The 27,631-nt window shown below is 38.1% G+C and overlaps 1 protein-coding gene across 2 annotated transcripts in view; it reads left to right on the forward strand.

Moving 5' to 3' along the window:
• Pgm2l1 (phosphoglucomutase 2 like 1) overlaps nucleotides 1-27,631 on the forward strand; it is a 50,849-nt gene that overhangs the window by 16,966 nt on the left and 6,252 nt on the right. For both annotated transcript variants that reach the window (XM_031387522.1, XM_031387524.1), the window contains 12 exons: nucleotides 9,821-9,988; nucleotides 11,720-11,826; nucleotides 12,754-12,838; nucleotides 15,394-15,477; nucleotides 17,083-17,276; nucleotides 18,715-18,904; nucleotides 19,211-19,308; nucleotides 20,166-20,343; nucleotides 22,677-22,770; nucleotides 23,400-23,529; nucleotides 24,089-24,278; nucleotides 26,119-26,252. In XM_031387522.1, the coding sequence (XP_031243382.1) occupies nucleotides 9,821-9,988; nucleotides 11,720-11,826; nucleotides 12,754-12,838; nucleotides 15,394-15,477; nucleotides 17,083-17,276; nucleotides 18,715-18,904; nucleotides 19,211-19,308; nucleotides 20,166-20,343; nucleotides 22,677-22,770; nucleotides 23,400-23,529; nucleotides 24,089-24,278; nucleotides 26,119-26,252 (1,652 nt within the window). The remainder of the gene's footprint in view (nucleotides 1-9,820; nucleotides 9,989-11,719; nucleotides 11,827-12,753; nucleotides 12,839-15,393; nucleotides 15,478-17,082; nucleotides 17,277-18,714; nucleotides 18,905-19,210; nucleotides 19,309-20,165; nucleotides 20,344-22,676; nucleotides 22,771-23,399; nucleotides 23,530-24,088; nucleotides 24,279-26,118; nucleotides 26,253-27,631) is intronic.

The following is a 27,631-nucleotide window of genomic DNA, read 5'->3' on the forward strand; positions in this document are numbered from 1 at the left end:
AGTTGCATTGATCTATAGGTATAATGGTAAGTCATTAGACGCTGACTTACTACTATGTCCATTTTGTAGAGTAATAGCATAGTAGGTTCTCCCTTAGGACCTAGCCATAGGTTCTTGTCCCAGTATTGGTGCCAGGTATGGGTTTGATCTTGTGGAGTGGGACTTCAATCCAATCAGAAAGTGATTGGTCGCTCCTGTGATATTCTTGCCACTCTTCCACCAGTGAGCATGCCTCACATGCCAGTCATTATTATAGGTCTCAGGGTGTTCACAGCTTGGTGATCGATGATTACTTTTCTCCTCTAGTAGTGTTCATAGCACCTTCTATCACTGAAAATTAGCCAGTAGAGATGAAGCTTCCATGTCAATACCAGCTTTATTTCTCCATATTCTATGACTCAAATATGTCTTCAGCAATAAAGTCCATAAATAAAGTCAAGGATTGGGGGTAAACAAGAGCAGTGGTAATCTATAATGTTTGGAGGGGAAGTCCTTTAAACAGTTTATAAACAGGCAAAAATTGAATCTAGAGTCTAGTACTGCTGTTTAAGAATGATAGTTCAAAGGGCTGCCGTATGACTACTTATGGATTCAGTGTCAGCAGTAAATGGAGTAAATCCCAGGTCTGAGTCATTTGAGTGGCCTGGAAATTATGGTAAAATCAGCTTAGATTGCTGTTGGTTTCAGGGACCCAAGAAAAGAGAAGAAAGAAATCTATATAAGGGGAAGTACATTCATTTCTGTTCTTGTTGTTTTAAGAAAAGACCTCAAGTAGCCCAGAGTAGCCTTAAACTTACTCTGTAGACAAAAATGACCTTGAATTGCTGGTCATTTTGCCTGGATTGCAGCTACAGTGCTCGGCTTCATCAGGAAACACCTTCATTACAGGCCTCAATTTGTTCCTATTAATAACAAATTTAATACCCAGTGTAGAGTCAGTTAGCCAGATCCATAAAGAAACAGGTCAACATAAACTATTCCTCACAAAAACAAATGTACTACAAACTGACTTGTAGAGTACTTCATGCTAAATTATGATATACAGACTTTAACTGTTGATTGCCAAATCTAAGAGGTCAAAAAGAGAAAATTAAAAATTAGGTAGAGAAGTGAAAATAATCCAAAAGCTTATATGTTTTTGAATGTTATTTCCGATTCTGAAATAACACAGAAGATAATACCAAAACTAAGAACTTGGTGAACAAATGTAGTAACGTTCGGAGTTAAAGAGAGAGTTAGTAAACCTGCAAGATCGGGTAGCAGGAGGGCAGCAGGAAGTATTGAGGATGAAGCCTGTAGTGACAGTGATAATAGGAAGACTAAAGAGGAAGTACAGGTGTGAGGCCTGAGATAATAATGCAATTTAGTTCTCAGATCCAGTGGATTGAAGGCACCCAAGGAGAGGAAAGAGCAGACCAGCAGCAGAATTTGGAAAGATTGTAGCTGTGAACTTTCCTAAGCTAGCGAATAATACCAGTCTATGGATTAACTTTGGTATTAAGGTATGCTCTAAGCTTACCTATAATTAAAGTTATTCCTAATTATATTACCCTAAACAAGGGAAGAAAAGAATGAGTATTAACAAAGAATAGTCACATTTTAGTTGTATTTTAGTGTGTGTGTGTGTGTGTGTGTGTGTGTGTGTGTGTGTATGTTTTACAAATCTGGAATTGTCTCACATATTATTACAATTTAATAAGATTTTAGATGTGATATTTGAGTGTTTCATTATACATTTTTATGTATGTATATGCATATGTGTGCCTGTTCACATTTGTAGGTATGTGTGTATTTTTGGGTGTTGTAGGTACATGTGAGTTTTATGGCCAGAGGATGACCTTGTGTGTCATATTCAGTAATGTTACCTATGAAACAGGGTCTCTCATTGGCCTGGAGCTCACCTATTAGTTTAGGCTGGTTGGCCATTGAGCCCCAGGGATCTTGCTGTCCCCACCTCCCATCACTTAGATGCCACTAAGACCAGCTTTTTATACATATGCCCAGGCGCAGATTGAGACCTTCATGCTTGGGAAAGCACTTACCAGCTAAGTCATCTCCCTGCTCCTTATGTTAGACTTTTTATTTCACCCGTTTTCTACAAAATATGTAGTTTACTTACATTTTGGCTCATATTATTAACATTATTTTAGTGAGTATCCTTACTAAATATTTGGTAAGTTTGTTTTTGTTTTATTTTGTTTTGTTTTTGAGACAGTCACATATAGACCATGAGCCAGACTAGTTATGTCACTGAGGATGCATAACTAAGTCTTAACATGAATCCCTGATTAATTATACTTCTCTTTGGGGATAAATTCTTAGAAATAGAACAACTGGATCAAGATTATTTAATATTTGAGCTAGTGGCTAAGTAGCCTTTTACCCAAATTCTTGGGATAAGCAGTATTTCAGATTTTTTGTTGTTGTTTTTGAGACAGGGTTTCTCTGTATAGCCCGGGCTATCCTGGAACTCACTTTGTAGACCAGGCTGGCCTCAAACTCAGAGATCCACCTGCCTCTGCCTCCCAAGTGCTGGGATTAAAGGCATGTGACACCACTGCCCGGCCAGTATTTCAGATTTTTAAGTTTGGGGTTTTTTTTGGTCCTTTGTGCAAGTTGTAGCTTTCAAAAATAGCTGGCGTCATTTACTTCCTTCACCTCACATTCTTTGTCTTTCTGCATAACTTTGACACTGCTCAACTGAAAGTCACAATCTGTGTTCCCTCTCCCAGAACTTGAGTGAGTCTTTGTCACAACTTCAGAAAATAGCAGGAGCAGTGGAAGTAAGCTGATTGCTTTCCTGGCTAGGCCAGGAAAGGTAGTAGAGCTGCTCCCTGGCTGGCTTCCTTTTAGGAGGAAGGACACTTGCCCTTAGAACCCAGCATTGTGAGGAAGCCTTTTGTAGATGTTCCATTTAATAGCGCAGGTCCTAGCTAACAGCTATCATCACTGTCAGATACATGACAGACAAGAATGGAGTTGATTCCAGCAAGCATATCTTTTGAGTCTTTCAACAGAGGTCTCAGACACTTCCTGTCTACAGAAACTGTGGAGGATAGTAAGTGGTTATTGATTTCAGTCTTAAAGTTGGAATCATTTATTATCCAGCCTTAGTAAATTCATTCTTCTTCCCTAGCTCTGCTCTTAAAAACTCTTCAAATTAAATCATGAAGCCATTTTCACCTAAAAATTAAAATCAGATGAAAATGGTATCTTGATTTAATTATATTTTCTGAGTTACTGTGAAGAGCCCAGTCTAGTAGGGAGAGAATAGTTGGTATGCTGAGTGTGGCCATCACTTCAAACTCTGTGAATCTAATACTGAAATCATTGCTTCTGCTCCTGCCCCCGACATTCAGTTCATACTTACTTTTCATTTATCAGGTCGGACCTTGCCTCTTTCAGTTCCCTTTCCTCAGTTCATGCTAGCTTAAAGAGTTAGTCCAAATCTTGATATACCACCCAGAACCCATGCATACTCTCTCTGGAAACTGCCTGTTTACTTATCTTTCTACCTAGCTACATACTAAACTTTGTAAGAGCCTCTTCCTACCAATAGTACCTTCTAAATGTGGCACATAGTATGTACTTGGCAAATCGGTATTTTATTTAGTTAGTTTTAATTATTTTACTATTCTGTGTGTATGAGTGTTTTGCCTACGTATATGTCTGTGAACCACGATATGCCTAAGTGTCCAAGAAGGCCAGAAGAGGATATCATATTCCTTGGAACCGGAGTTATTGTGAACTACTATGTGAATGCTGAGAATTGAACCTGGGTCCTCAGCAAGAGCAGCCAGTGCTCTTAACCACCAAGCCATGTCTCTAGTTGCATTCTTGTTTTTAATACTTAAAGAGATTAAAGCTGGGGCCTGTGTGCTAAGCTAGCACTCTGCCAGTGAGTTACATTCCCAGGAAGGCTTTAAAATACAATAATTGACATTTTTAACTTTTCACATTAATCTTTACCTTCCTAATATTATACTTAAGTGTATTTTAAAACTTTCCAGTTATAGTCTAGTTAACATTTTCATTTCTTGTATTTTATTTTTCCCAGAAAAATGATTTTTCAAGTAAATTTTGCTTTATATGATGAGTATAGCCATCCAAGCTTTTTATCTAGACCAATTTAGTGCTAATTTGAGTAAAAAATTTTAAATATAGGGAAATTATAGTGGACAAGGGGAGAGGGGAGGGAATAGGAGTTTTTTTCAGAGGGAAAACTAGGAAAGAGGAGAACATTTGAAATGTAAATAAAGAAAATAAGATGGGGAAATTAAATTTAGAATTATATACAGATTTTTTTTTAACATGGGGAAGCACCCCTTTAACATGGTTATATTTTGAGCCATTTCTCTGGGAATCCTGGGTATGGACCTGGCCAGTGTCCATCTTCCTGACCAGTATTTAATAAAACTTGCTTCATTTGGGAAGAACATGATTATATTTTGAAGCTAATAAGCAGTCATCTGAGTGGATCCCCTGCTCTGCTCCAGGGCTCTGGAAATGGATCTCCAAGCTGGCTGACCCCCAGAAGTAAATGTCAGCCGTGTCGAACCATCAGGTTTTCAGATTGCAGTTTCCTATTTCAACTTCTCTTTAGACATAAACTTAAAAAATTCTTTATTATTTTATTAACCTGGTATTTGTTGTTCAAATACAAATCTCTGACTGAGGTATTTAAGAACAACATTTTAAAGTTTTATAATTTTAGACATACTGAATTATAGAAGAGTTTATACATAGGCTCTCTTTAATGAATAGCAATATCAGGAATTGGGATTGTTAATTGATACTATGTTCTTCAATATCTTCTCTAATCTTCTAAGTGATACAGTGCATGGTTCAGATTGTTCATAAGCTGTTAAGTCTAATACTCAGATATTCTTAAGTAGATTCAAGTTACATAGTAATTATAAAATAGGCAGTATATTAATTACTTTTCTCATTTCTGTGACCAAGAAAAAAAGTCTTCCTTAAGAAGACTTCGTTTAGCTTACAGTTTGAGGAGACCACTCCTCATGGCAAAGAAGGCATGGCAGCAAGTGAAGGAGGTGTCTGAGTGAATTGCATTCACAATCAGGAGTCAGAGAGAGCGAGAGAGAGACAGAGACAGAGAGAGAGAGAGAAAGAGAGAGAGAGAAGAAGAGAGAGAGAGAGAGAAGAAGAGAGAGAGAGAGAGGGAGAGAAGAGAGAGAGAGAGAGAGAAGAGAGAGAGAGAGAGAGAAGAAGAGAGAGAGAGAGAGGGAGAGAAGAGAGAGAGAGAGAGAGAAGAAGAGAGAGAGAGAGAAGAAGAGAGAGAGAGAGAGAGAGAGAGAGAGAGAGAGAGAGAGAGAGAGAGAGAGAGAGAGAGAGACAGTGCCGGTGCTTAGCTTCTTCTTTTTAGAACCTCAGCCTGTAGGATGCTGCAGTCTACATTTGGGATAGGTCGTTCCTCAAGCCTTCTGGAAGCACCCTAATAGATATGTCTAGAGGTATGTTTCCATAGGGCTTCTAAGTTCAGTCAATCTTGCAGTCAGTATTATCTATCACAGGTAGGAAAAAGATTTGCAGGTAAACTCATTACAAACTTGGTTACTTTTATTTAAAGTGCATTTGCATTTATTACACATAAGCAATGCAAAAGGATCTAATTAGGAGCATAATAGGTTCGTAGAAGCTTAGACAAGTCCAACATGATTTTTTTTTCATATGTGATATAAATACCTTCATTTGTTGGCAGAGTTGGAGTGATTTGGTGTAGTGTGTAGCTTTCTTCATGTCTGTGAAAGGTTGTAAGAAGTTAAGTAGTAAACATTTCTGTGTATTCAAAGTATCTTGGGAAAGCCATGTTCTTCAGTGGTGAAGCCACTGGCAAGGTGCACGTGCTCTGGTAAACAAACTCTCACTCATGTACCTATAAGAAGCCCCAATGAAATTCATTGAGTCACCAAAAATAAATTAAAAATGTAAGTCCAGATATGAAAGTAGAAGACAGGGCTAAAGAACCAGTTAGAGTAGAAAAGAGGAAGAAGTAATGGGGAGGAGGAGAACAACACATTTGAAATTTGTACACACACACAAAGTGTTATAATGATATGCATTATATATGATATATGCTAATAAATACATTTTTAAAAACTAATACTAGTACTAAAAGATCACTTTCTTCATATTTGCATTTGGACTTAAAGGTTCTATGAGTATTATGTAAGTAGTTACTTTGTTTTCTTCATTTTAGCCATATAGAGATGTAACAATCAAGCTGGACCTGGTACATGCCTTTAATTCCCAGCACTTGGGAAGCAGAGGCAGTTGGATCTCTGTGAGTTCAAAGCCAACCTGCTCTACATAGCCAGTTCCAGGCCAATCAGAGCTACGTAATAAGACCCTCTTGCAAAATAAAAGAAATAAATAACCAGCCAACCTCCCCGCCCTTCCGGAGTGTTTAGCAGTTGCCAGGAGGGAAAGTCTGCTTACTGGGCTGCTAGACGTTGCCCATCCTTACAAACAACCCAGGTTAAGTGCACTGACTTGTCAAGCTGGCCATGGATGGAATCATTTCTTCAGTCTACAGTGTCTCTCCCTATCTGGGGTAAATAGAAATAGACTTCTCAGGCAGTAATTAGTAAGAACAGTTTGTGAGATGAAAAAGAATTCATATTAACTCACAATAGACTCACCTGTTATGAATGCAAAACTAGTAGTTATAATAAATGATAGGTTCTATGTACATGAAATATTCAGACACTATTAGGGCTATAAAACATAAATGTCACCTTTTCACCTCAGTTTCCACTCCTGGTATTTCCTTAAGGGCTAACCAGTATTTTTAGGTTTTCTGTTTTTGCATGAAATATTTCTGCATGGTATACATGTATGCTCTTTTTATACTAATGAAAATACTTTATGTACTTTTCTGCTTGCCTTTTCATTTATTATGTCTGAGATATACCTGGAAATTGTATTTTAAAATAGTTTACCTATATTACTTTATGCTCTCGCTACTATTTATTGACATCATAGTTATTTAAAGATTTTTAGCAACAAAATACAACTTCAATTTCATTATCTGAAAAACAGAAGCTATATACAACTACATAGCTTTTTAAGTCTTTTTCCAAGTTTAAATTACACCATGTTATTTAATTAATAAATTAATTTCATTATCTAGCTATTAAGTAATAGAGACGTGAATTTAAAATAGGCCTCAGATGTCTGCCACCATAATCATTTAACTCCTTTCCATACAGGTTTACTGTGTTTAATGAATCATGATTCTTCAGTTTTATTTTTCTCAAACTTAATAGCTCTCTAAGAAACTTAAAGGACTTAAGTTCGTACTGTAGCTGGGATTGTAAGTTAAGGTCTTACTCTCATTTTTGTGCAGTTTAACATTAAGAAGTATATTCAGTCAGCTCATAGTTACTGGTGGGTCATTTTTGTATATTTATGTAGCTGTACCAAAAAGAGTACTGTTCCACTTTATACCTGGAGTTGAATTGTTTTTACACATTATTAATCTGCTCAGTACAATTGTTTTGTACTTAGAACCAGACCAAATGTTCATCCAAATGTGTCTGAATCCTGCCTAGCTAGTAGCTAGCTCAGTGCTCTTGGGTCCTATGGATCTTCTTCTTCATCTGTGTGATAGTTATATAATGCTGCCAGCAAGAACACAGCAGTGAACATTCTGGTGTCAGTAATTGTGTAAAGTGAAAATATTGCTTCAGCACAAATATCCATGGGTCAAAAGCATATGTAATCTAAAATTTGATGCTTTGCTGCAGTTACTCTAAAAGACCATCCCAATTTGGTCTCACTAGCTTGAAATCAGTACTTACCCTCTGTGCATAAAGAGAGGCTATTCAGCTTTTGCTCTAATCTCTGGATGTTAATAGTTTCCAAGTCGTTTTGCTTCTTTCAAATCTGATGAGACCTTTAACTTTGGGATTGTTCATTAGTAGCTTAGATATTCTTTTATTTAGATTTTTCTCCTAATAGCTGTTCATATTTTTATCCAGAGTGTGTAGATGTTAGTGTATGCCATTTACAAAACAGAAAATGCTTGAATCTAGGTTTTACACGTATACACCCTTCAGTGTTAAACATTAAAATCTCAGAGCTAGGTATGGTGGCACAAACCTGTTATCTCTGCACCTGAGGAGTAGAGGCAGGATAATCAAGAGTCCAAGGCCAGCCTTGCCTATGTAGTGAGTTCAAGCACAGCCCGAGCTACATGAGAGCCTGTTTCAAAATGTAAGAGAATTCAGTTAATAGAATTGCCATGTCTTATTAGTTTGCCCACAAACTAGTTACTTTAGTTTCTACTATAGCCAGAAACTGTTTGGTTTAAATTATGTATTGATTATGTTGTTACGTGCAAGAACAAGGTTTTCCTAGCATTGAATACCTTTTGAGTGCCTTGATTTGTAATGCTAAGCACTAATTAGCATTATATAACCTATCAATGCAGAAAATGTAAATACTACAGACTCAACTCATAGTAACTTTGACGAGAGAAGTTGTGGTTCATTTTGAATTTTTAAATACTTAGTCCTCCCATAAAGAATATTAGAAAATTCCATTTAGGCTTTCTCATAATTTTATTTCAATTTGAAGTCTGCTGCTTTTTGTTTGTTTGCCTGTTTATTTCCTTATACTAGGGATTGAGCCTAGGGTCCTGCACGTGCTAAAATCCTACCAACTGATGGATGTTGGCATGCCTTGTCTGTCAAGCCATGTTTGCATTTTAATGAAAATATAACATGACATACTTGACACCTAAAATCTCATTATGGTCAACTGGTGCTATAGATGAGTGGAATGTGGTTTTGAAAGACTAGTAAGGGTTTTGTTTGTTGTGTGTTTGTTATTTTATTAGGTAATTTCTAGGTTTTTGAAACGGTCTCAAGCTTGCAATGTCGTGAGGCTGCCCTTAGACTCCTGATAGTCTCCCTCCCAATCAGATATTCAATAGAGACACAAGGTAAATAATACATGGTCTTGGTTGAGGTCTAGGAACGAGATAGACAAGAATGGATAGGAAAAACAGTATGTATTCTACCTATCAAGCCATCTTGTTACTATACAACCCCTGCATTTTCTCAGAACCAAACAAAAGATGATTTACTATTTGGCAATATCGATTAGAACTATGTCCATTGATGGGTTATAGGCATGTTCTACCATATCTGGTTTATGTTGATTTGAAGATCTAGTTAAGTAGGTAATTGGTAGGTATTTTAATAGCACTTATCTAATAGTTTGTCTATAATTTTAAAGCTTAATATAGACTCCTAATTTAATTGACTAAAGTAATTCTTTTTTTTTTTATTTTTTATTTTTATTTATTTTTTATATGTAAGTACACTGTAGCTGTCTTTAGACATGCCAGAAGAGGGTGTCAGATCTTGTTATAGATGGTTGTGAGCCACCATGTGGTTGCTGGGATTTGAACTCAGGACCTTCATAAGAACAGTCGGTGCTCTTAACCACTGAGCCATCTCTCCAGCCCCGACTAAAGTAATTCTTAGTTCTTAAATTTAGGATTATATAAAAATAGATAAATGTAAATTACCCTCAGTATGGCCTTTGTTGAGGACTCAGTATCTCTTGAGGACTCAGTAAGTGGAAGGATTTTTAATAAATGACATATACTATATATTATATATGTGTGTGTCTTTGTGCTGTGCTGTATTTTTGTAGTATATACTAAGTTTAATAAGTAACTTTAGAATCTAATAAACTAGAGTATGAGTCTACATTTTGGGCCCTCACACAGACTTATATTAGCACTTTATGTTCCCAATTAGATTTGTTTTGTTTTTTTAAAAAACAGAATCCCAAAACAAAAGAGCAGATTGAAAATCTCTTGCGGAATGGGATGAACAAGGAATTGCGTGACCGTCTTTGTTGTCGGATGACTTTTGGGACTGCTGGACTTCGATCTGCCATGGGAGCAGGGTTTTGCTACATTAATGACCTTACAGTAATACAGTCAACACAGGCAAGTATTACATATACTATTTATATATTTTTATACTATTATATATGTACTTTTCTCACTCCATTATTTTATTTTAAAAACTTGGTAGTACCCTATAACTTTAATATTTTCAAATCCTACCAACTGATGGTTCTTAAAAGCTTTAACCTCCCTTCTAGCCCACCACCTACCAGAGGTAGTGGAAAAGAAAAGATACGTGGGAAGTGGACCTGTTTAGAAATGGTTCTTTGGAGCAGCTCCTATCTGCATTGTTAGGAAATCAGCAGTTCAGTTTACAAGTTAGCAACAACAGCGTGATTCACTTGCAAACACTTCACGGATATACCAGCAATCCAGTTCAGTAGAGTTTGGATAGCAGCAATGGTGGCATGACCTAGCAGGAACAGCCAGGCCTCAGCTAAATCAGCAGGAGAGATTCAGACCAAGGCCAACAGGAATACCAGGAGAACAGCCTTTCTCAGCAAAGCAAAAATCAGTGAAGACCAACAAGCGTTGCACAGCTAGCTCTACCAGCAAGCCTTGCCAAGTTTCTCTCAGTCCCTTGAGTCCTAATTATACTCCCTCCAAGCATCACTTATCTTCCACATGCCTTGCCTCAGCACGTGAGTCTGTATGAGCTGACATCACTGTGCCAATCAATCCGAGTCCTATGAAGCAACTAGAAGCCACAGCGCACCACCTGAAGTTTTTTGGTGCGTTTCTCTCTATGGAGTCCTGAAAAATGGAGCTCAATTGTGCAGTGTAAAGTGGACCAATACATGAATGTTGTTAGCGAAGAATCCTTCATCACATGTCCTTTCACATGCTTGCTTTAGCAGAACATCCTTTCACCTGTGTCTGCTTCAGTGAGACATTCCTTTATAGGTCTATTTTAGCAAAATGTCTTTTTACCCGTGTCTGCCTCAGGAAAACACTCCTTCACATGCTTGCCCCAGTAAAACACCAACACAACTGACTTTCCAAAAAACCCTTAAGTTTCCACTTCAGTACTCCTTTAAAAATTAACTGTTTTGTTCAGGAAGCTATTCTCATAAACATAAAGGGCAGACCCAATTTTGATCTTCTATTTTGCCCCAAATGTATATTGGAAATCATTTATATGTCTACAAGGATACAGTCCTTTTCATGAAGAGTTCTTTGGCTGGGTATTGTGCACACCCTTATAGTCCCCACACTAGGGGAGGGGGAGATTGAAGCTGATAGAATTCTGTGAATTTGAGAACAGCCTGGTCTACATAGCAAGTTCCAGTCCAGCTTGGGCTACACAGTGAGATGATGAACGTTCTGTCCTCTAGAGCCTTGCAGCACAAACTCGTTTCCCTGGTTTCTTCTGAATGTTCTTTCTCACATGCCTCCTTTCATCTGACCCATTTTTCTCTCCCTCATGTTTTGTGTGTTGTACTGGAGTTGTGGTTACTAAAATGGTATTTCTGTAGTACTAAATGTGTTTGAAAATCTGAGAAATGATTGCCATCTCATATTGATGGGTGAGCAGTATTGCTCCCACATTAGTAAGCATGGCTATAAACACCAGAGCCAGTTCTGAGTCAGTAAGCAGCTGATAAAAACAAAAGACTTAAAGTCAGATGCTGAGGCCGGGGTGTAGCTCAGTGCCAATGTACTTTGCTTAGCTCGTTTGAGGCCCTCAGTTCATCTTCAGCTGAAAGGGAGATGGGGGGCACTTAAAGTGGATGCCTGATCAGGAGCAGATCTTCTGCTTGTTTGTTTCAGGGGATGTACAAATACCTGGAGAGGTGTTTTTCAGACTTCAAGCAGAGAGGCTTTGTTGTTGGCTATGACACTCGGGGTCAAGTGACTAGCAGCTGCAGCAGCCAGAGGTACGGTGGTAATTACTGCCAAGGTTACATTGGAATGGGGGTAAAATACTTAATATTTTTTCTGGTGGTAAGAGTTCTAAAATAAGACCTTCATATAGAAGCATGATCTCATGCTAATGCTGCTTGTTTGTTTTTCTGGAGCTTGAGAACAATTTTAGCTGAAATAGAAGTAAAAAAGCACTTCAGAGATAAGCTTTAGGTTTTATAGAAGTATAATTTCTTAAAATATTGGAAGTTCAGATAATAATGTCAGTGTATATATTGGGGGGGTATAGGAGCGGAGTACGAGTTATTATGAAGCATTTGTTCTCTTATGATCCTGCTCTAGGATCTTTTCATAAGTTGATAATCATGGTACACTTTTTTATGAAGTTTCTCTCACTGTCCTTTGATCTTGTTGCCTTTTACAAGTTTCATTTCTTAGTTTAAAACAACTATCACTACCAAAAGGTGAGTGAGATGTAAAGAATTGTAGTGTCAGTTCTGTTGTCAGTGCTTTCAGTTTCCTTATTTGTATTTGGAGGGTTAGGGTTTTTTGTTTTATGTATATGTGTCTGGGAATGAAGCTAGGGCCTTGTACATACTAAGCCAGTGAGCCACCACTGAGCCATGTCCCTAGCTCCTTAAAGAAAAAACACAGACAGACAAAAAACAACAACAAAACACTTCCTTAACAGTTTCACGTTGGAGCATCAAACTTAAATAATTAGTGATGGTAAGAATTGTTTGGCTGGGCATGGCAGCACATAAGGGAGGCTGAGGCAGGACTGTGAGTTTGAGACAAACATACAGAACAGTTCCAGCCAGCTTTGGCTACCACAGAAGATCCTGTTTCAAAATTCAGAATAATTCTGTTGTGAAACATTTATTATACAGAAGGTTAGTTTATTAAAATATGGGAAGGACTAAATGGATATCTCTTTTTAGGCTTGCTAAACTCACTGCCGCGGTGTTGCTTGCTAAAGATGTTCCTGTTTACCTTTTTTCAAGATACGTTCCTACACCTTTCGTAGTAAGTATGCTACGGCCGCTACTCAGTTGGCTGCCCTTCGGAGGGTTTCTTAAGTCGATTAGGATACAAATTTTGCCATATATATGTCCAATCCAATGAAAATCCAACCAAAGGAAGGAAAATAGTTTCGCTTTGAGCTTGGTCTATGTAAGTTGACCAGCTGATGATCATGGTGAGATGTTTAATGATCTTATTTCAAAAATTGTGTCATTTTTGTCCTGATAAGCCATAGATTTAAGCACACGATTAGCAGGTTGAGGTGGATTTTATGTGCATTTCCATCTGAGAGCTGAAAAACAGACAATGACTAGTCACCAGCAGACTTTTAGAAGATTAGTATGATTGGCCACTGACCTGATAGATCTATTATATACATAGTGATTTGGTCTAAAGAGCTACCAACCACATTTGCACTTAGTACAGTTTTATAGATCATGTCCTAGTTACTGTGTTACAGTTATAATTGATGTGCATGGTCTCAAATTTGAACATGTTTAGGAGACTGGTGCTACTTGACAAAAATGTGGTAGTGGAAATATTGGCAAGATAAAGCAAAGACAGTGTGTCTTTAAAACTGAACAGAAGGGGCTGGCGAGATGGCTCAGTGGGTAAGAGTACTGACTGCTCTTCCAAAGTTTAAATCCCAGCAACCACATGGTGGCTCACAACCGCCGATAATGAGATCTGACACCCTCTACTGGTGTGTCTGAAGACAACTCCAGTGTACTTAGGTATAATAATAAAATAAATCTTTGGGCTGGAGCAAGTGGGGCCAACTGGAGTTAGCAGAGGTCCTAAAAATTCAATTCACAACAACCACATGAAGGCTCACAACCATCTGTATAGCTACAGTGAACTCACCTACATAAAATAAATAAATAAATCTTTAAAACTGAACAGAAATGAAAACAACAAACAGCAAAACTTGTAAGGTAGAACTAAGCCCTGCTTTGAGAGAAATTTATAAGTTTAATAAACATATTAGCAAAAGAAAAGATGTTAAGATACCAAGCTTGAGCTCTAATAATATGTTATTATTATTAACAGATTAAAAGCAGGCAAAGCAGGTTAAAATGAGTGAAATAATAAAAGTATAAGTAAGATAGTAACAAAGACAAAACTGGGCCAAAGAGAGGTGGCTCCAGGTGCCAAGCCTGACAGCCTGAGTTCAAGGCCCTGGGGCCCACAGGGTACAGGTAGAGAGCCAAGTTCTACAAGTTGTTCTCTATTCTCATGTCATCAATGTGTCCCCAAAATAACTAAATAAATGTAACTTAAAACCATGGAGTGCTGAAGATACAAGACACAAAAGGAGTGTGTAATACAGCAGAAACTAAGATAGTCATAATATTTCTAACAGTGTAATTCAAATAAATGTGCGAACTTAAATGAATAGCCAGTTTCTAGAATCATCAAAACTGATTAGAAATAAGCTTAAGCCAGGCAGTGGTGGCACTCGCCTTTAATCCCAGCACTTGGGAGGCAGAGGCAGGTGGATTTCTGAGTTCGAGGGCAGCCTGGTCTACAGAGTGAGTTCCAGGACAGCCAGGGCTACACAGAGAAACCCTGTCTTGAAAAACAAACAAACAAACAAACAAAAAGCTTAAATAAGATCTATAATTATTCAATAAGTTCAGTTGGTATTTTTAAAAGTATTCTCAAATTTAAAATAACAAGTCCAATTGATTTTATATGTAAGTTTTATCAAATATTTAAGGAATTAATAATGTCTATCTATTATTCTTTTATAGTTAATAAGGTATTCTTAGCCTTCCCAGATTTACTCCCTTTTATCACCGAGTCTTATTTGATTAAGGGTAGCCAGAATATCTTGGGAGAAGGAACTCTGATCAGGTGTGGGTTTTGAAATTGTTTCTGGAATCAAGTTAAGGGAATAGACTAGTGTGATCCGACCTGGAATGTCTACCAACTCCCCTCCCCTTGTTTCCTCTCCCCTCCCCTCCTCTTTCCCACCTTATGTGGTCTGGAGAGTGGTCGGTATGATGGTGGAAGGAAGTGTCCAGGGAAGAGAAATAATCAAGAAAAGGGTGAATTGACACTTATGTACCATGGAGGCTACAAAGTATATGTAAAGATCTTCAAATTAGAAGACAAAGGACTATATACCTTTGAATCTTCCACCTAATGACTGTGTAATGTCAGATAAAACTCATGTAACATGTGATGGATTAGATGGCTTCTAAGTTTATTTCTATCTCCAACTATTTGTAATTATACTTGCCATTCATATCTCCAGTCCAGCAAAGTTTCTGTCATGTAGCATTTACTAAATATTATTATATAGCAAAGAATAAGAAATTGTTATACCAATAAGCAATAGAGATTGAGAGGAAAGATCATTCAAGGTGATAATTGGATGGTTGTTGAACTTCGTGTATGAGAGAAGGACATTACCCATCAAACCTGGAGCAGGGAGATCTTAAGTCATGATATCTAAGTGTCCTCCTGCATTATTTAACCAAGAAGTGTTCATAGAAAATGTATGAATATCTAGCAAGCGAAGTGGAAGAATCTTTTTTTTTTTTTTTTTATAGCCATATGCTGTCCAGGAGCTCAAAGCAGTTGCAGGTGTGATGATTACTGCATCTCATAACCGCAAAGAGGACAACGGGTACAAAGTAAGCCTTGGACTCCCAACCTTTGCCTATTGTATAACTTTTACCTGAATAATATATATTCGATATTTTCTATACTGAGGAACAAAGCCAGGCATTGGAAATATATAAAGACATTGATGTATACCTGCCATGGTGTTTACTGGTTCGCAGGCTGTGTACGTTTCAATGGTTTCTTCTTCTTTTTTCCTTGATTTCTCCATCCATCCCAATCATATCCTGTCTATAATTTCAGAAATCAAATCATGTTGTGTATCAAGGATATGAAGACTGAATGGGAAGAGTCCGGAAGTAGCACCTTGAGCTCACTCTCCCTCTTGCAGTGCTGCCTCGGCTTCAGTGCCACAGGGCCTACTTGCTACATTAGTCTCTCTGACAAACAACAGCAAAAGTAGAGTGTCAGAGGTGAAAAGTAGCTTGAGAGGTGCCCATGGAAGGCACGCGGTACACTGCTGAACCATGTGCCAGGCTTCTGGGAGAGGAACCCACATTCGTACATTTTCATTCTTTCTTTGGGAGGATTCCAAACACACCAAGCTCTATCTTAAATGGGAGAAAGGTTAAATACTAATTTAAGATTTGGGACCTCCTGGGTAGTGATGATGCATGCCTTTAGTCTCAGCCCTAGGGAGGTAGAGGCAGGCAGCAAGTTCCAAGACAGCCAAGCCAAGGCTGCACAGAGAAACCCTGTCTCAAAAAGCAAAATAAAACAAAACAAAAAGATTTGGAGTCTGGCCCATTCCTAAAGGTAGGGAAGAAGCATTAATTCAGTTTGTGACATATGTAAGTTTTAGGTATTGTGAGTTAACCAAGTAAGCAGGTGTGCCATGAGCAGCTGGATGTGCAGATCTGTAACTCAAGGAAGAAATATGAGCTGAAGTCACAGTCTTTAGAGTACCATATCTATTACAACATATGGAACAGAGACTGGGGGAATGGCCCTGTGGGTAAAGTGCTTGCTCTGAAAGCATGGGACCCGAGCTTGGTTCCTCAGCACCCATATAATAGCTGGGTTCAGCAGTGTGCATCTGTAACCCCAGTGCTGCGGGGACAGAGGCAGGGAACCTGGGGCTCATTGGCCAGCCAGCCAGCCCAGCTGAGACACGGAGCTCTATCAAGATTCAGCAAGAGACCCTGTCTCAAAAACTAAGCTTGAGAGGGGATAGAGATACAGTTCAGGGTTAAGACACTGCTGCTCTTCCAGAATTCTCAGGAACCATGTGATGGCTCACAACCATCTGTAAATCTGAAGGGGGGATACTTACATGTTTTAAGAAACTTCTCAGGAAAGTAAACACAAATATCCTAAAAATATGGACATTTTGGGAATCTTTTAATTACTGCTTCTTTTTACTAGAGGTTATGAATCTGTTTAAATTACTTACTTGATCTTGGTTTTGTATCAAGATACATGATTCTCTTTTGGCAAGTTTCTCTGAAATCATTACCATCAATGTATTTTAGTGTTAGTAATATAGTCTAATATTGACATTTTTTTACTTGCTTAATTTGGTATTCTTCAAAATACCAGAGATCATCTCTACTCTAGCTAAGAAAGAGCCTAATAAGCGTTTTAACTAATTATGACTATATTTATGTATCATATAGGTTTACTGGGAAACTGGTGCTCAAATCACATCTCCACATGATAAAGAAATTCTGAAATGTATAGAAGAGTGTGTGGAACCCTGGAATGATTCTTGGAATGATAATTTAGTGGACACTAGCCCACTGAAGAAAGATCCTCTGCAAGACATTTGCAAGAAATACATGGAAGATCTGAAAAAGATCTGTTTTTACAGGTATCCAAGTGGGGCTGGAGGATAACCATAGAATAGGATTAAAGTATATCCAGGCCTGGTATAGAAAATGTCCTAAATGAGCTTAGTATGAAAATCAATCAGTCTCTCTTTCCTTCCCTCTTTCTTTCTCCTTCCCTCCCTTCCTTCTTGCCTCCCCCTCTCCTCCATAGCCCCCCCCCCCAAACTTACTTGGAGATGCTTAGGTCGTATTAAAGCAGAAGAATCAACATGAGTGGCATGTCACTAACCAAAGACTACAAAGTCATCAAAGTGAAGAATCACTGTAATTAATTGAGAAAAAAAAATCGGTGATTGTTAGTAATAGTAAGAAAGCACATTATTAGTTACTTTTGTGTATTTGCAAACTGAAAATCACTCATTCAGGACTTTTAATGAATTGTATAGCTTCCCAGAATTCAGCTATTAAATGCAGAAAGAAGAATACAATTAAAACATCACAATTTTATGATCTTGATAATGAACCTTAGCAGCCATCCCCAAAGCTTATAATGGCAATGAATTGATAGGCAATTGCAGATGGACGAATGAAAACGACAGGACACTGATAAATATTAACTGTGAAATTGGCATTGTCGGCTTCCTCGTGACTTGGTTGAAAATACACATCTATTCTTGCCAGAGAAATTGAAATAGAATCTAATGTTACCTCTAGATTCAATGACCCATTCATAGTAGAAACAGATCAGAGGAATGTACTAATATAAACAAAGGCTGAGATGTAGCTCAGTTAATAGACCGAGTATCTTGTGTGGGCCAAGCCCTCCCTTGGTTGAATCCCTAGTAATGCATACACTAAGCATGGTAATATACCATATGAAATCTCAGTGCTTGGAGGAAGGAGGGCCAGAAGTTCAGTCATCCTCAGTTACAAAGAGAGCTTGAAGCCAGCTGAAGACATCGAAAAGATCTTGTCTGAAACTGAAAGAGAGGGAATGAGGGAGGGAAAGAAAGAGAAACAAACTATGAAAAAGATGCATAATTTGCATGCCAAGATATGGGACATGGTGTTAGGAGAGCAAGGATTGGAGACATAAGGAAAAAATATTTACAAATTAAAGATTTGAGAGACATAGCAACCAGGTGATATTTTTAGACACTTGGAGAAAATGTGAACACAGATATTAGACAAAATTTAAAAATTATTGTTCCGTTTTCTAAGTGTGATAATGAAGGTATACTTGTGTTCTTAAATACTAAAGTATTTTGTGCAAAATAATATATTTGAAGAAGCAAAGCTAGGCTGACAGAATTGACATGTTGAAACTAATTGCCAAGTATATATGGATGTTGGGTGTTCTCTTTATGGGTATTTTGAAAGCTATTAATGAAATGTTTGCTATTTATTTTATAAATTTTGTTTATTCTAGGAAGTGGTTAGTAAATGGTAAGTAAGGGTGTGTGTGATTTTCCTTTACAGGGACTTAAATTCAAAGACCACCTTGAAATTTGTACATACCTCCTTTCATGGAGTTGGACATGACTACGTGCAGATGGCTTTTCAAGTATTTGGTTTTAAGCCTCCAATTCCAGTCCCAGAACAGAAAGATCCAGATCCAGACTTTTCTACTGTTAAATGTCCAAACCCTGAAGAAGGAGAATCTGTGCTGGTATTGTTTCTAACATTTAAATGATTCTTAGCTTATCAGCCATCAGACTAGCTAGGGCCGAGTGACACATCAGATATGACTTCCGTGCTTTCCTCATGCTCTGCAGCAAGCTCCCCAGTGTTAAATTATACTGTAGCAATAATAAGTTTTATTTGAAATTTCTATAGAAAATGGCCTTAGTTCAATCTCTCTAGACTGCATGCTTTTTTGAAATTCATACCACTGACACAGTGCCCACTTTTAGGAACGAGGACATTGGATTTAGGTTCTTTAGTATAATCTAGCCTTTTTGGATCACTGTTTTAGGAACTGTCCCTGAGACTGGCAGAGAAAGAAAATGCCCGGATAGTGCTAGCCACAGATCCTGATGCAGACCGGCTGGCTGTGGCAGAACTTCAGGAGAAGTAAGTAATTTGAGCCTCAGCCCTCCATGGGACCTTTACATCACCTCCTCCTCCTCCTCCCAAGAGTTGAGGATTGTCATAGAAGAGGGCAGGTAAAGATTCTGAAAGCCAGTGTTTCTAAGAGTAAGTGGCTACCACACATCTGCGTTTTCCGGACACAGCAGCCATCAGACTAGATAGGACTGAGTGACACATCAAATATGACTTACATGCTCTCCTTGTGTTCTGCAGCAAGGTCCCTAGTGTTAAATTATACTGCAGCAATCATGATGAGCTGCATATATGAACTCACAGCACTGGAGATAGAGGCAGGAGGCTCATGGAGCTCATTGGCTAACCAGCCTAGCTGATCTGATTTAGTGAAAGCCCTGTCTCAAAAACTAAGATGGAGAGGTGTCTTAGTGATTCAGCACATGTCCTTCTCTTTCTGAAGTCCTGGGTTTGGTTCCAAGTACTCACATCAAGTCACTCACAGCTGTCTGTACTCTTATACCAGGAAACCCAACACCCTCTTCTGGTTTCCACAGGCATTACAGAGATGTGCACATATGGGAAGACAAGCACACAAACATACACACAAATAAAAATAAATGAAATTTAAAGTATATTTAAAAATAAAATGGAGAATAATATACGAGATTACTCAATGTTCACTTCTGGCCTCTGTACATATGCACATACATGCGTGCACACACAGATACACATGTATACTACACACCAAAAGATGGAATAAATGTTTTGTCAAAAGTTCCGTGTAATAGAACTTGGGGTTTCCCATCCATATTTGAAGCTATAAGTCAGAAAGTTTTCATGAGAAGCTATGAAGGTCTTGACGTTGAATTTTATTCTTTCTGCAGTGGTCGTTGGAAAGTTTTCACAGGCAATGAGTTGGCAGCTTTGTTTGGGTGGTGGATGTTTGATTGCTGGAAGAAGAACAAACCAAACGCAGATGTGAAGAATGTTTACATGCTAGCCACCACTGTCTCTTCTAAAATTTTAAAGGCAATTGCACTTAAAGAAGGATTTCATTTTGAAGTAAGAATGAAGCGGACTTCATTAGAAGTCTGTATGCTACTTTGCTAAACATTTCTGTAAAGACATCTCTGCACCAAACTGACTTTCATTGATCTCCTTAATAACTCTACCTGTTTTCTACCTCTGTTCATACTTGCTTGATATTTTTGATAATTTTAGACACCCTAGCCAAAATCATCTAGTATGTGAATGTGACTAAGATAAAATGTTCTTTAAGACATTATACTAACACTTCTCTAGTACGTGTAGTATTGTCTGGGAATGGCGGGTGGGAACATACAACATTTTAGACTGGGAAAATCTAACTTATTTGTAATACAGACTTCAGAAAACTATAGATGTCATTGAATTGTTGCCTCTACTCCTCAAATACAGAATTATGACTTATTACCTTAGGTGTAACTCTAAATTGCAAAATAAGACCCAATGACTCTATATCCAGAAATTAAGTAGTCACTTTCAGGCTGGATCATTAAGTTTTATGACTCTCAGGTAGTTAGTGACCAGCAGTTTTTTTGCAGCCTCTTGAACTAATGCCAATTAGGTTGTCTTCTGTCGTCTTTGTCACCATCAGGCTATGGGTCATATTACTAATTAGATCTAGCTATTAATTGTCATTAGATTTGAGATGTTTTCATCTGATAAGTGACTGTCCAGTTGCAAGACATGCCCTGCTTTAGTGTCAATAGAGAGAACACATCCCGCACGCTAATTCTAGAGCTTACCATCACTAATCTGTTTCCTAGTTCACTTTTCTGCTTTCTTTCAAAAACAAGAAATAGAAGTAGAAAATCCAACACTACCCTCAGTAAAACCAAACAAATGTGTAATATTGTTCTTTAGAATAAAGTTTCTTTTATACTTAGGATTTATTTTTCACTCTAGATAAGGAAAATGTTAACATCATAATTCAGAATCTTAGGCTTGAATTAAATTTCAGTATCTTCTAATTTTTTTAGTTTCTTCTAGTTTTTAGACAAATAAAAGAATATTCTGGGCTGGAGAGATGGCTAAGTGGGTAAAGTTTTGCTCTGCACTCTTGGGAACTTGAATTTGAAACCCCAGAATCCATGTGGAGTTGGATACAATATTACATGCATGAAATTCTAGTCCTCCTATGACAAAATGGGGTATGGGGATGGGAGAATTCTTCTGACGCTCATAGGTCAGCTGTCCCAGTGAGTGCAATAGCAAGCAATGAAGAGACCCTGTTTTGAATAAGATTGAAAGATGAAGACCAACTCACAACGTTGTCCTTTAAAGTCCACATGTGGACTGTGGCACACATATGCCTCATTCATATGAGCATGCATGTGTGTACATACATACCCATCATACATAACACAAAAGAAAAATGAATATAGTGCTTGTTAAACAAAAAAAATTAGAAGATGCTAAAATCTTATTCACAACTAATATTCTAGATTATGTTAACATTTTTCTTGTGTATAGCAAAAAGATATATCCAGAGCATAAAAGAAACTTGATTCTAAGGAGCAATATTATAAATTTGTTTTTACTGAGGGTGATGTTGGCTTTCCTATTTCTAGGGCTTTGTTTTGAGAGGAAGCAGAAAAGTGAACTAGGAAACAGATTAGTGATGGTAAGCTCTAGAATTAGTGTGAATGATGTGTTCTCTCTATTGACACTAAAGTAGGACATGTCTTGTAATTGGACAGTAACTCATCAGATGAAAAACCCTCAAATCTAATTACAGAAAGGGCTGGTAAAGGCTTTGTGTATGCCTGGAATGCTACAAGCACTTCAGGCTTGTGATGTGCTTATGTTATGTCACTGAAAACTTAAAGGCCTTGATTACTCAAGAAGACTAAATCACATCCTTCACAAGCGCTCATATTAAGATTATAATGCGCTTAAAGGACAGCAATTGCTTCAGGAAAGCAATATAATTAAACTCGGCCTCCATCCCTTATGTGCAGTCTTGGGAAGAATAGTCTCTAAGCTTCTGCAATGGCAGTAATGTTTGTAAGCGTTAGAAGGGATGATGTAAAGCACCCATTACAGTACTTTAATAGGCACATTATGATTGTAGCTCATGTATGCACCTGTCATTTTGAATCTGTATTTATAACCACTTATAAACATGTTATATTTGATGTAAATCACCTGCTGCTCTGATAGCAGGTCATTAATTGTGCCTTTTTATGTGGTTATGGTAGCTTGAGACTATAAATCTACCATCATCTAAGCCTTTATGGACCAAGGACTGTGATAGAAGCTCACTATGCAGGATCTATGGGCATTTAGAAATAAGCTCTTTAATATGTGTTCATCAGAGTCAGTTAACTGGAGTGGCTTCCTCTACATTTCAGGAAACATTACCAGGCTTTAAATGGATTGGAAGTAGGATAAAAGACCTCCTAGGAAATGGGAAAGAAGTCCTTTTTGCATTTGAAGAGTCTATTGGTATGTAGTAAATACTAATAATCTTTTCTTTTGTTTGAAAGCATTTAAAATAAAGTAATTCTGTAGAGCGGTGACATTTACCTTCTGGTTATAATTTTGAGTTGCAAAAATGCAGAAATGCATGCCCAGCAGTATATATGCCTTCAAGTGGACAGTAGCTCATCCGATGAAAGCCCCTGAAATCTGATTACAGAGACGGACTTGGTAAAGGCTTTGTGTAGCCACGGTGTTAGGGAAGAGTACACGCAGTTTAGGCATGTGTTGTGCTCATGTTTCCTTTTTAAAAACTTTGACTACCTAAGAAGACTGAATCACATTTTCCATCACAGAGGAACTAGATCCCTGAATACATGTTACTAGACTCTGATAGAGTTTGTTATTGTTGTTTTCATTGTATTTTGTGATTCATGTTGGTGTTTTTTGTTTTTATTTTGAGAAAAGATCTTGGCTGTCACAACCTAGACTGGCCATGAACTCCCAGTTCAGCCCCTGAGTGCTGAGATGTAGTCATACATTATCACACCTGGCTTGATACTATGCTCTTCAGTTCCCTACTCAGGGAAGAAGTCCAAAACCGGAAAGTGTAGCAGAAAGCTCCCCCTTTTCTAAAGACACTGTCTAACCCTCAGGCTTTCTGTGTGGAACCTCCGTGTTGGACAAAGATGGAGTGAGTGCAGCTGTTGTTGTTGCTGAAATGGCCTCTTTCCTGGATACCAGGAAGATAACACTGATGGAACAACTGACAAAAGTTTATGAAACGTAAGTTCTCACATGAATCTCACACAACAGACCTACCTTGCTTGCTTTTTTCGTTGGTTGGTTGGTTGGTTGGTTGGTTGGTTGGTTGGTTTGGGGTCCTTTTCTTAGTTTGTTTTTGAGGAGCAGATCCCTGCCTCCCTCCCTCCCTCCCTCCCTCCCTCCCTCCCTCCCTTTTTCCCTCCCTCATTCTCGCCCTCTTTCTCTCCTTTCTTTCCCTCCTTCCCTCCTTCCTTCCTTCCTTCCCTCCTTCCTTCCTTCCTTTCTCTCTCTCTCTTTCTTTCTTTCTTCCTTTCTTTCTAAGACAGGGTTTCTCTGTTCAGCCCTGTGTATCCTAGAACTCGCTCTGTAGATCAGGCTGGCCTCAAACTCATGGAGATCTGCCTGCATCTACCTCCTGAGTGCTGGAATTAAAGCATGTACCACCACTTCCTGACTATATTTCTTTACTATTAATATTATCAGTATCACTTTCTATAAAATATTATGCCTGCTTATCTTTAATATGCATGTGTCCCAAAAGTTACCTAGAATCTGACTTTAGCTTTAAATCTTTGTGCAGATACGGTTATCACATGTCAAAAACTTCATATTTCTTGTGTTATGATCCACCTACCATTAAAACCATATTTGAAAGGATTCGCAATTTTGAGTCTCCAAAGGAATATCCAAAGTTTTGTGGGGCATTTGCTATTTTGCATGTGCGGGACGTAACCACTGGATATGATAGCAGCCAGCCAAATAAGAAATCAGTAAGTACCTTTTCTTTTTACAAAGAATGAAGACAATTTAATGACTCAAGTCACCAAAAAAAAAAAAAGTAAAGCTGCAATAAGTTTTGCATAAGATCCAAGCCAGTGTGCTCATGTTTACAGTGGTTAAGATTAGAAGCAGCCAGATGGAAGAGACAGCAGACAAGGTTATACAAATGGAGGCCTGGGCAAAACCTCCTATAAGCCCTCCTAGTGCTGTGGCCCTTTAATACAGCCTCATGTTGCGGTGACCCCCAACCATAAAATTATTTTGTTGCTGCTTTGTAACTAATTTTGCTGCTGTTATGAATAACAATGTAAATATTTGATATGTGAACTCTAAAGGGTTAGAAACTCACAGATTGAGAACAGCTGTTCTAAGCACTCTCCAGGTGTACCACCTTCCCAGTATTCTGTGTGTTCAGCTAGAAGTTGGAACCCCTGGAAAACACCTCTTTAAAAATCAAGCAAAACCACCACCACCAATAAAACACTTCTTTTAAACAGTCTGTCATGAGTCACGCTGTAGTGAGAGCAGCCTCTAGTCTGTCATGAATCATGCTGTAGTGAGAGCAGCCTTTAGTTTCTTGAGGATAGGACCAGTTGCTTTGTGCCAGAGAAGTTTCAAGTGCACTAGCTGATCTCTTTGACTTAATACTTACCACTCTCCAAATAATCATCTGTGCTTCTGGTGCAAAGGGAAGTGGGCTTGGAGAAGAGGGACCAAGGAAGTAGAGAGAGGGGGAAGAGAAGAAGGGAGGGACGGAGGGAAGGAGGGAGAGGGAAGGAGAGAGAGAGGGAGAGAGAGAATGTACAGTGGCGATGAGTGGTGTGGGAACATGAAGTCTAAAGATCTCAGAGCCCTGTAGCTTTCTAACTTTAACATGCTTCCAACCTGTCTCTCCATACCTCTGGACAAATAGAGGAATGGGTGATTTCTTAAACACGTATGCTTTAAGGTTTGCCTGTATTTTGGGTCAGCTTGTTTGCCTCAGTTTATCTTCTTTCCTTTCTGCTGTAGGCTCATATCTCACCATTACTTAAGGCCTAATTAAGGCAAGAGCTGATGGTGACAGGGCACTTACCTAGAATGCTTGAGGTTTAAGACTTAAGGCAAATGTTTCATCTTCCTTAGGAATTCCAGGTCCCATAATGAGGTTTTACATAATCAGGTTTTACATAATGAGTTATTACGTAACCTTCTTTGGGTTATGTGTTAGTGTTTTTGTTGACATCCACTCATGCCACTGCTGCTTTGCACATGGCAGCTCCATTTCCTCGATGCCTCTCAAAGCTCCTTCCTATGTCTGTGGTCAATGCTCAGTAGATGCTTACATGATAAGTTCATTCATTTTATTACAGTTATGGTAATAACTGTTAGCTTAAATTTCCATTTGTAATATTTAGATGTTGTTTCAGTATTCTAATAATGTATTAATCCATGTTTGCATCTTATCCATTTTAAATAATTTTTGTATTCTTTGAAAATTCTATACATGTGTACAACGTATTTTTGATCTTATCCACCCCCACTCCCTCCTTCCAACTCCCCCTGGGATCCACCAACCCATCTCCCTCAGGACTTTATGTCCTCTTTTTTAACCTTAAGTTTCAAAACATGCTTATATTATTATACAACAGACTTCCAGAACTTTTAACTTCGATGAACTGAAATTGTGTCTTCATTAAACAACCTTCCACACCCATCTCCCGACTCTGGCAGCCACCAGTCTACTTTGTTTCTGTGATTCTAGGCACCTTGGGTACTTGGTATAAGTGGGATGCATTTTATAGTTCCTGAACACGAAGATATCCGTGTAAACTGTTACATTTTGCATAGGTACTGCCTGTGAGTAAAAACAGCCAAATGATTACATTTACTTTCCAAAATGGCTGTGTTGCTACTCTTCGAACAAGTGGGACAGAACCAAAGATAAAGTATTATGCAGAGATGTGTGCATCACCTGGCCAGAGGTGAGGATCAATTCTTTTGGATATATATGTAGAAGCTTTATTGAGAAACAACTTATATACTGTTCAGTTCACACATACTGATTTTTAATATACCTAGAGCTGTGTAACCATCGCTACAACCAGCTTTAGAACATTTTATAACTCCAAAAAGAGTTCCTTTAGAAGCTCTTCCCAGCCCTAAGCAGTCACTGAACCACTGTCCTTTCCTATAGATCTGCTTATGCTGGGTTTTCTTCATGTTTTCAACACTTTCAAAGAAGGGAGGGAGGATTTATTTGGAGTCATGCTTTTTGAGATTTTGGTTCACAGTTGTCTGGACTCAAGACAAGCGTGAACATAATGCATCACATGGAGGAAGAAGAGATGAGGTAAAACTTTCAAAAGCATAGCCCAAGGGACCTATTTCCTCCAGGTACATTCCACCCCAGACAGCACCAATATCTAAAAACACAGCATGTATAACACCTGAGTCTATATGGGACATTTCAGATTCAATCCATAACAGGACATTTTATAGATAAATGAAATACACTATGTGGTCCTTAGTGGCTGACATCATCCTTGGTCCCAAATATTCCACTGTATGGATTTCTACCATGGTTTTAAATCCACCCATCAGTATACATGCAGACCATTGCTTCTTACACTATGGAGAACGGTGCAGTTATGAGCAGTTGCGATTGAGTTTGTGTGGCAATGTACTTTCATTTTTCTTGGGTATATATGTAGAAGCAGGACCGCTGGTCCCTAAGGTAACTATGTTTTACCTTATGAGAAACTGCCAGACTCTTTCCTAGAGGCTATATCGCTGGGAATTGAATTTCAAAATTATAGTGACTTTCTTTCGCGGGAAGACTGAGATTTAGTATAAAGAAATGATATGTTAAATCTTGTCATTTGTATCTGCCATGGTTTTGCATAAGCTGCCAGTTCATTTTCTAAAAATAGGGGTTCAGTTTGTCAGATTGTTCATCTTTTTTAATTAACACACCAAAAATTATTTAAAAATATTTCTTTTGATGTTGTCATTCATTGACCAATGAAATTTGGGGATGATTTCTTTTTTAATTGTCTTCATAACACAACTAGGTTGTGTTATGTACTAAAATTATATTTCTACTGGAGAGGAAAAGGACCTCTTTATGTTCAGAGCAGTTTATGTTTATCCAAATAATTTTAGGTTAAAATGAGGAATTATTAAAGTAATAAAAATGGATTTGTTATGTGACTTGTAAAATGACCATGAAAGCGGGTACTAGAAGCTTCTAGAAATGTTTGGCCTTTTAGCAGTGCTTCAGTGATGATTCACGAGGAATGATTGTAAGTGTATAATGATTTTTTTTAATAAACACCTTATTCTGTTTCTTCTTTTTTTTTTT

This window comes from Mastomys coucha, unplaced genomic scaffold, assembly GCF_008632895.1.
Source record: "Mastomys coucha isolate ucsf_1 unplaced genomic scaffold, UCSF_Mcou_1 pScaffold21, whole genome shotgun sequence".
NCBI lineage: Eukaryota > Metazoa > Chordata > Mammalia > Rodentia > Muridae > Mastomys > Mastomys coucha.